Source organism: Parasteatoda tepidariorum, chromosome 6, assembly GCF_043381705.1.
Source record: "Parasteatoda tepidariorum isolate YZ-2023 chromosome 6, CAS_Ptep_4.0, whole genome shotgun sequence".
Lineage (NCBI taxonomy): Eukaryota > Metazoa > Arthropoda > Arachnida > Araneae > Theridiidae > Parasteatoda > Parasteatoda tepidariorum.
Window position 1 is genome coordinate 85,324,759 of NC_092209.1, and position 10,484 is coordinate 85,335,242.

Below are 10,484 nucleotides of genomic sequence, written 5' to 3' on the forward strand. Positions count from 1 at the left end.
CAATTTGTATTAAACTGCTGTCGAAATTATAATATATTACAAAAATGTGCAAACTTAACAAAATATGTATTGTTATTAGAATTTTAGACTGTAACAGATTTACGTGTTTCTTTTTTTTTATATAAATATATATATATTTTAAATTTACGTAACCTATAAACCAAGATCCGAGATAAATATCTGGTATATTTAATATTAGTAGTCTTACTGTTAGTGCTCTTGATAATAATTAATCAAGTAGTTTTCTAGACCTACTATACTTTCTAGAAAGGCTCGAAATAGCTTTTATTTTCAGATCACATTTTGCATTAACATTATTAGTTTACTATTTTCATTATTGGATTATTACTGGATTATGTATGATACAAATATGTACGATACTAAATAATGTAAAGTTTTTATTGCAATTTATGCATTATTATTTAAATATGTTAAATGAAAAAGTTAAATAGCTCCATAAAAAAGCTGCAATTCAAAATAGGAATAAATTCAAGAAGATTTTGATTTTTTATACCTTACATAAATTCCATATTTTGAATTATACGTTTTTCTAAATATTTAAAAGAAATATTAATTAAAAAAATTATAATGTATAAGCATAAATTTATGTTAGTTCAAAAAAACTTATTTTTTTTAAGGTTTGAAATGAGCATTGGTGATATTAAATGTAATTTGATTGAGAAGTTTCCTAGGAACAAAGAAAACGAAATTGTCCGATTATAAATTATATTGTTAACTGTTTAAAATAAAATAGCTGTCACGCAAAACTATGGTAAAATTAATAATTGTGTAGTATGCGTACAAAAGTGTTATGTATAGAATTTGATCATGCTTAACATTTCACAGTTTTGTGAACTTAGTAAAACAGAACACGTGTGCGAAAAGATATAAAAAAAATATTATGTATCAAATTTAATTATGCTTTAACTATTAAAGATTTTTTTAAACTGTGTAAAATAATATATGTAAGTAAAGAACTACTACTAAAATTATTATCTAGTTATAATACAAATAATTTTATTTTATATAAAATTTGACCATTCTTTATACAACGCAGATCTGTGAACTATGTAAAACAAAATTTGTGTGTGTAAAAAAATAATGGTAAAATTGACAGATAGTTTTAATATAATTATTTCTATTTCTGAGGATTAGGACTTTTACTTAAATTTTTACAGGACTTTTACTTGTTTTGCACAATGCATTTACTACGGAACACTCTTAGTTCCGTACAGAGCTTGCGCAGAACAAACTTATACGAATGCGAGGCATGCTAGGTGGAAGCTCTAAGTCTCTCAAGTAATTAAGTTTGCTTTTAGTATTTATAATTGCATGTGTTTGTGCGAAATGACAAACGATATGTTGCGTGACAGCTCTTCATCTCTCAGTTGTCAATAAAGTTTGCTTGTCTTGAAAATGGTATAGATTTGTGAGAAATGTCAAAAGGTGTGCTTAAGTTTAAAATTGTATAGATTTGTGAGAAGTTTAAAACGAGATGCTACGTGACAGCTCTTAATTGTCTTCTTTCCATTTAAGTTTTCTTGTATTTTGTAAAATTGTATAGATTTGTGAGAAGTGCAAAATTGAATGCAAAGTGAAAACGCTAAATCCTTCAATTGTCTATAAAGTTTGCTTGTATTCAAACGTTTATGAACTTGTGAGAAGCGTAAAACGGTTTGCTTGTGTTAAGCCTTGTATAGATTTGTGAGAAGTGTAAAACCGGATGCTACGCGACAGCTTTTAATTTCTCAATCATCTACAAAGTTTGTTTGTATTTAAAATTTTATGGATTTGTGAGAAATATATAACGGAAGGCTGTGTGAAACTGCTAAAGATCTTTATTGTCTACCATTGCTTGCATTTGTAAGAACTGTAAAATAGGATACTACGTGAATGACGCTAAATCTTTTAATTATCGACCAAGTTAGATTGTATTTAAATTTGCATGGATTTGTGAGAAGTGTAAAGCTGTATTTTGCGTAAAAGTGCTAAATGTCTCAATTATCTATGATGTTTATTCATATTTGAACTATATGGATTAGTGAACTGTGTAAAATTGCCGATGCGTAAAAACTTTCGCAAAACTAATAGCTAATTGTAACACAAATAATTAGCATCCTGCAAGTTCACGTTCTTATGTTCAGCACAGCACAGAAATTACTGAACAATGTTGGTGCTCTGCAGAATTTACCCAACACATGTGTTTGTGGCCGCGCGGGATGAAACGTGAAATGGCTTCAGACCTTTATTATCTATTCAGTTTTCTGTAAAATACTGTCTGTAATACTGTACAACTGTATGGATTTGTTAATAGAATAAACTAGAATAGATGGGTAAAACTGCTATCGTCAAATTAACAGTGAGATATAATCTGTTATCATGTTTTCTTAGTTGGGAACGTGTAAAAGAAGCTTCAAATCAATGATTTTATACATCATCGTTATTAGAGTTGTAACGAATGAAGACCTAAGTACGCGGGTGGTCGCATTGCATGTAGCAAATATAATTGAAGACAAAACTTTGCGAATCTTTCAAATGTCATGCATGACATTAATCGCAATCGTTAATTTCTTTGCGTCAAGCGACATTGAAATTAGATGAAAACGGGAAATATGCAAGTAATCACTTCCGTAATATCCGACGAACCTTGAAATTATTTTTTCTTATCCCTGGAAGATGTGATCGCTTGAAAAATTCCATCCGCCACCACACTGTTTATCCTTGTTCGACGATAAAAAATCCCGAACCATCTCCTTTATTATTTCAAACACCCACCAAAAGGGAATTTAGGGGAAGAAGAAAAGGAGGGGAAGATGCGTAACAAAATAAAAACCTGAACCTGAAGAAGATGCAGACTCCGAAGAGCTAATAACAACAAACAAGAAGACGAAGAAAGCGTGAAAAAAGAAGAACAACAACAAAAGAAGAAAGTTTTCTCTATGATGATCTGTTTGGATGGTAATAAGCATTTGAGTAAGCTGACGCATTAACTTCTAACGGTACTTCTTCAGCAAATCCGAAAACTAGTTGGGATGGAGAGATAGAAGTGGTCCAACAACTCTGGTGGAAAGCCACCGGTTTTTGGTCATGGTGTAAGTTCTCTACACACACCTGAAGGAGGGTAGGACAGGTTCGCTCCGCGCTGGTTCTACCTGGTTCGTTGACCTACCAGGTAAACAGGATCGGAATCGACACTTGCCGGTTGGTTCTCAACAGAGAAAGTTGCCCCCAAACTTTCCTCTCGTATTCCAAAACGTCCCGTGCGGGGATCGGCGTTTCCGCGCTCTTGTTGTTTGATGGTCGGTGCGTTTTTTGATGGTCAAGACTACGGCGAGAAGATCGTTTCCTGGATATCTTTTTGTCTGCTTGTCCTTCAATATTTTTTTCCGGAGAAAGTAATTTTTGGTTTTTGAAGTGTTCTGCATGTCGTCTTCAAGATATTGCATTTCTTATTTTGGAATCTGTAATCGCTTTCTGAGGTCAATGACCCCGGGTCCCCCATAGCTGGAGTTTAACTCCAGAACTGATTTGAAGCGAATGAACTTGAATAGTTGGCAGTAAATCAGAGACTGTGCCTTCATCTATATTTCAAGGTAATGAAAATTAATTTTGCGTACGCTGTCCAATTATCATCAGAACACTACAAAATCTGTGCAGTTTTCGAGTACCTGCAACGTGTACACAGAGTTCAATAGTCTGGGTAAGATTATTTTTAGAACTTTTAAGTGATTCAAGTTTGATAGAAATTTATATTTTTACAAGAATTATTTTTGAAAATTTTTCTTTTACTAAATCGATCATTCCTCTTGAAAATTTTTTTTTTTTGTAACAACTTTTAAGCATTCCCTTTTACGCAATTGTTGACTGTTTCCAGAACCAGACTTTGAAAGTGCCTTATTCTTAAACCGAACATTGTGATATTTTAAGCTTGAATTTGAAATATTTTAGTACAAGTTTTACTTGAAAGCGGTAGAGGAAAGAAATTCATGAATGTTGTTTGTTCCACCTGTATTATCTAACACCCCTAATCGCTATGTCGCACCATCGGTGATTGCTGGAGGTTTCAAACACTCCGTAAAAAATTCTTGACATAGGACAAACTATACATTGATATGGACGTTTTTATTAAAGTGGAAGAATGTGGGTCTGCGGAAGATTTCACATCTTCAGTGACTTCGACTGTGGTCAGCCCCCTGGGCCACCCCCATGATGATCAAATGGCGGACTTGGGCTTTGACCCAGCCTCTTCAACAGATTTTGGTATCGGACTGTTTGACGACAAAAAGACATTTTTTGATCCTCTTGCTCCAATGGCCGAGCCGGTCAGTACCTTCCATCACAATATAAAAAAGGACTATAACTACGAACCGGTGGTGACTAATATTCGGCCTGCAGCAGTTGTTAGTAGTGGGGACGATATGAGTTATATCACATCGCCAGTGGTGACCAGTGGATCACCGGACTTGATGGGACGTAGTCCCCCACCATTTTCCCCTAACAGTAGTGGACACTCTTATCCAGGCATAACACTTCTCTATGAACAAAAAGGAGTTGAGAGTTCAACAACCCCTCAACGTAAATATGTGGCGCAGAAAGGATATTCACCATCTAAATCTTCAAGTTCTTCATCTGGTAAGTTATTATCAGTCTTAAATATACCTTATCTGAGTCAGTGTATACAGTATTAGGTGAATATTGACATATTATTTATGAAATTCGATATTTTGGTATATCACGTGTTTTGGAGTTAATTCTCAAAATTAAATTAGTTGAGTTAATTAAATTAGATCGTAATTTAAAAATGCATGTTAATGGTAGTTGCTGATTACAGTAAAACCGTACTGACTAATTCCTTTAAGTGTTGCATATTTAAAACAGTGAATTTCGCTATACTTTGTTAATAATATGAAAGTGGTTTTTGGTATAACATGACTTATTTCCTTACTCATTTAAATTTTTTTTTTAATAAATAATTTTAAGTCATTTTTTCTTGGATTATATCAAGTCAGTACTATTTTTATTTGGTGAATATTGGTTATTTATTGGTGAATGTTGAATCGGCTATTTCCGTTCAAGTTTTTTTTTTTTTCAATGCTGATGAAACTAATGAAATTAATATGGTTTCCAAAGTGCTTTCTTAGAATAGCTTTCTTAATATTCAACGGAGATTATTTTTGATTTTCCCCATAAAAATTTAGTTAATTTTAAAAAAAGGTTGTATTTTAACATAACTTTTGAAAAGGTTCACCTGTAAAAAAAAATAATTTAAATTTTGTAAAATAAAACATTTTAAATTTCTTTTAAAGGAATTGTATTGAAAAGATGTAAAAAAAAATATATTGACTAACATAACTGCGTTATTGTTAAAAGGATTAGGTGTTTTTTAAGCCTAGTTAAAAATAACGTAGATGTGATCTAGTAAATTGAAAATTAATTTTTATTTGTGCAACAAAATGTACAGTTAATGGTATATGAATGTAAATTTATTCTAATTAAAGAGCAAGAGACAAGTTTCACAAGTTTCAACAAGTTTCAACAAGTGTTTAGACAAGTTTCAACAAGTAAATAAAAATATTAACATTTAAAATATAAGTTTTTTTTATAAAAAAAGACAGTTTTAAAAATGAAAGAGATAAAATAAAAAAAATTACCTTTCAGGTTTGAATAAATTTAAATTAAAAAAGTTCTTGGGATAATTAAAAAGATTTTTGTTCTGAATTAAAGCTGAAGTTTCTTTTAAAAAATTTTACTGTGCTTTTTAGTTTTTTTTTTTAATTTTTTTTTTTACAATTTCTCAAATATTTGTTCTAATGATATTTCTTTCAAACGCATCTTTTTTTTTTAAATTTGAAGTACATATTATTTATCATTAGATTGTTTCTAGTTAAACAATCTTTAGAAATAAAACACGACTTTTTTTTTCGATGATAAGAATTAAGGAGCGTTATTTGGTGTCATTGAATGGTTCACATTTCAGAAATATAAAAAAGTGAATTTCTATAAACTTGAATGATTTATTTTAGTTTTAAAGAAAATAATTTTATAAGGCAACATAAATCTTATTTGTATTTAGCTTAATTATATTTGTGCAAATTTTTCTATCCAGATATAATTAACGAATTTTCATTCATTCTTCTGAAATTCAATGTATGAAAATTTTGTTTTGAGAAAACTCACTAAGTCTGCGCAAAGCTATTAAATTGTGTCGCATTTATTTAAATTCCAATTCATTCGAAGAAGAATTTTTTTCTAAAGTGTAAATAAAAAAGTAATCTTTTAATTTATGAAATAAATATTGTAGCTATTTATACTTATGTATTGAATAATTTTTCTACAAGTACATTTTAACTATAGTAGAAATTGATAAGTATTGATTTGTATCATATAATTTAATTTCAAAGATCTAGACTTAGTTGTCACACAGAATTAGACACAAAACTCTTTTTTGTTAAAGCTCAGCAAATGTTTATTTAATTATGTTTATTTAAATGGTTTTTTTTTAGTTCAATCAAACCTTAACATTAGTTTAATAATTCGCATTTTAAGTATTTTATATAATTCTGTTATGGACTACTTTAATTTCAAAGAAATATAACCATTAAAAACCTATAGAACATGTGAATATCACAAAAATTTAAACTATAAAATTTAAAATTTGCATATACTTAGGATGAAAAATTTGAAAATTTTAATCCGATTGTAAAGTTAACTATTGCTAAATCATTAGACGTAAAATAATGAAAAATTAAATCAAAATATCTAACTTGAAATTAGTATGGTTAGTAATCAAAACTTCAACTATGCATTTAAAAACAGTTAAAAATTATATTTTTTTGGAGAAAAAAATGAAGGTAAATATTAAAATTCTTAATTTTTGTAAATCTAATAAAAATATGATGAAAACTGGGGAAAAATGTCTTTAAATGTGATTTTATTCGAGTTTCTAATTTGGCAAATAGTACTATAATTTATAATCGAAATTTTAATTATGTTTTAACATTAATTATATCTTGGTTTTGATTTAAAAAATGTGATGAAATGAGTGTGGTTTAAACTATTCTAACAACCATTTTGTATGTTCTTTTTAAAAAAAATAAATATATATAAATGAAACTGAGAAAAAACTCTCTCGGAACGTGTTTAGATCTTCCAATTCTATTAAGTGAGAAAAAAAGAATAATAAAAAATATTAAAATTTTTAATTTGAAAACTATTCTGATGAATAATTAAAATTTCTATTATCCATTGAAAAGTTAAACTAATTTTTGTATCAAAAAGTTTTGATAAAATGCTTGTGATTTTTAAATTATTCTTAAAATAATTTTGTTGCTCTTCTTCTAAAGAAAAATTTGAATGAACCTTCCAAAAAATAAAATCTAAATGCAATCAGATGTTCTAATCATATCACGGGTAAAAACAATTCTGGAAATAACAAAATTCTCAGTTTGGTAATTGCTTGAGTTTATAATAAAATTTTCAGTTATGCATTAAAAAAATAATTACAATTAGTTTTGATAAAAAATAGATGATAAACAGCTTTAAAGTTATTTTTTCAGTTTTTTTATTCTGACAGGAAAAAACTATGTAAAATTAGAAATTTCGTTGTTTAAACTCGTTTGGATCTTCCGAAATGTTCGTAAATTACTCTAGTTAACAATCGAAATTTCAATTATACATTAAAAAAAATTATTGCATGCAAGTTGATAAAAATAATTGCAAGTCATGCGATAAAAATTATTTTTAAAATTGATTTCCATTCAATGATCTAATGAAAACTGGCAATAGACACAAAAAAGAAAAAAAGAAAAAATCGTTTTATAAACGCGTTTAGGGTCGGGTTAAAAAAAATTTTTTTTCCTAAACGTGTTTAAGTTTTTGATGTTATCCATTATTTTTATCCTAATTTGGAAAATATTTTATGTAATGATGAAGATTTCAACAACCCAATAAAAAATAATTTGAAACTAGTTTTGATTTAAAAAAGTGCCAAAAAAAAACCAAACTATTCTTTAAAATATAATCCATTTTTTTTTAAAACGCAGAAAAGAAATCGTTTTCTTAACGCGTTCAGAACTTTCCAATCATGTATCACAATGTCTCATTTTACACTATACAGGGTGGGTGTCCATTCGAATGCAAAAACACCCCTCCGCACTTGTTGCCTGGGATGGTGTGCTCACCGAGGTCATTGAACTCAGAGACGAATCTTGTTTTTGATGGTATTCCTCTCCGAGAATTTTTTTCTTCTCCTCATTTATCCATTCATTCCCCTCCCTCCCCACCTCTACCGCTTTTGATCCGCAGACGAGTGTGCACACCATAGGGGAAGCTAAAGGAAAGTTATAATCTTTTTTCCCCCCTTTAATCTTAGTATTACTTTTTTATCCAACAAGTGCGTGGCAACAGTTCGAAAGTTGCCTCGAAATCTTTCTTCTTTCTATTATTTTTATTACAAATGAGGCTTTCTTTAGGGGTGCTAAGAGGCCCCAAGAATGATTTGGGGGTAGTTGATGTATCAAGGTCGACTGGTAGTTTTGGAAGGTTCATGGAATTTTTTACCTTCGAGAGTTGGAAATTTTTGTTGAAAAACTTTTTTTATCTTGTCATTGAAGTTCATTGCTCCGTGAAGATAGATTGAACATGGTTATGTCATTATTTTAAAATTCTGAGCGTTGAAGTACGTTTTGGTGGCATTGCGAAAGCCAAATATGAGCAGGACAACCACACATCAGTATTTCATAACAATTGCTGTAATGAACTCTCATGAACTCTTGTGGTCAAAATACCCTTATTCAACAGAATTGGTTCAACTTACATTTGACTTAATTTTGCAAATTACAAGGTTATGTCGAAATGTTTAACTTAAAGCTCCTGTCTTGTACATATGCAAATATGGATACGAAAACCACTTCTGTGTTTCATAATAATTGACTGTAACGAACTTTCCTGTCCTCTTGTTTTACAATGACTCTTGTCTTGAGAATTTGAGTAAAAATTGATTTAATTTGTATTTAAAAAAAATGACTAAGTTTTTCAAATTTTAACGTTACATTGTAAGGTTTAACGTTACGCATCTTATTTAGATACTTTGGCGTTAAGCATTTCATCACCATTTATTTCTAAATATGAATAGGTTAACCAGGTCGGTCTGTACTTAGCAACAATTGTAGAAAACTCTTATAGCTCTTATTTTAACGAATTGATGTTTGTTCAAATTACATTTAAAAATCGATTTGGCTTGGCGAATTCCAAGGTTATGTCATAATGTTTAACCTTAAGCTTTAACTTAATGTTAATTTTTAACTTTAAGGTTGTGTCATAATGTTTAACTTGCTTCGTTTACTCGGATACTTGACGTGGTAACTTGAGCATCAAGTACAGGCTTGGTGTTAAAGGATTTAAATTATATAAAAATGTGGCTTAGTTTTGCTAATGTAAATTAATGCATCCAAGAAAAAAAACACGTGTTTGGCAAGGTTTTAAAAAATAAAATTTACTTAATTTTTTTTTCTTTTTTACAAATTAGGAAACACTGTGGCTTAAGGTATCGATGAGTTTGAGTAGAGTATAGCAATTTTTTTAAGTTACATTTGTATTCTACTTCAATTGTACGATAATTTAACATATTTTGGACGCTTGGTGTATAAGAATTTACTTATTTTAAAAATTGTTAAATGTAAAGTTTTTTTTTTTTAAACCTTATTTTATTAGGCAACAGGTTTGTGGTTGTATGACGTGGATGACGCTACTCCACTGCCGTATCTTAGCCACAGGTGCCCACTGGCTAGCGATAAGAGAGTAGCAATTCTGAGGCCAATGGGAAATAGACTCAGTGCCCGCCATTAAAAAAAAAAAAATTAAAAAAAAATGTTTTATTAGGCGCGCTGGGTGTAAAAGATTATTTTACAACTTTCTAAATTCTTTTTCAAATATAGTTCCATTATTTTCTAATTACCAATTTTATTGGTTTGGGTAAGAAATCATGGCCAAAAATATTCGTTCCGATAAAATTATGTTATGAAATAAGTACTTTAAGTAATATTTAAAAAAGCACATGTTAAGTTTGTAAAATATAATTATAGAGATCACAATTCGCAGTTATATTTAATGTGATTAAATTTTAGTTGAAGCAAAACTTAGAGCGTACATGCGAAAATATTGGCAATAGACTCTTAAATTAAAAATTGCTAATTTTATAAAATTTTTATGTGTTTATATGATTTAATTCTAATTAGAGTGAATGAAATTGATTAATTAAAAAAATAATATTTGAAATTTTTATATTTAAAATTATATTGATAGTCAGAGCTCGTAATATACGAGTTCAACTAAATGTTCATGAAAAATTTAAACATCATTTTTCCAGTAAAAAAGTTTTTTTTTGTGTTATGCAAAAAAAAAAAAAAAAAAAAAAAAAAAAAAAAAAAAAAAAAAAAAAAAAAAAAAAAAAAAAAAAAAAAAAAAAAAAAAAAAAAAAAAAAAAA

General features: G+C 29.0%; 1 protein-coding gene across 2 annotated transcripts in view; it reads left to right on the forward strand.

The window, feature by feature from the left end:
- Positions 1-10,484, forward strand: part of LOC107436527 (Ecdysone-induced protein 78C) — a 164,126-nt gene that overhangs the window by 52,267 nt on the left and 101,375 nt on the right. The window contains exon 1 of one of the 2 annotated variants that reach the window (XM_016048287.4): positions 2,853-4,632. The exons of the other annotated variant lie outside the window; for it this stretch is intronic. Coding sequence (XP_015903773.1) covers positions 4,113-4,632 — 520 coding nt within the window. The 5' untranslated portion in view covers positions 2,853-4,112. Of the gene's footprint in view, positions 1-2,852; positions 4,633-10,484 lie in introns of those variants that run through there. 2 annotated transcript variants of the gene reach the window in all.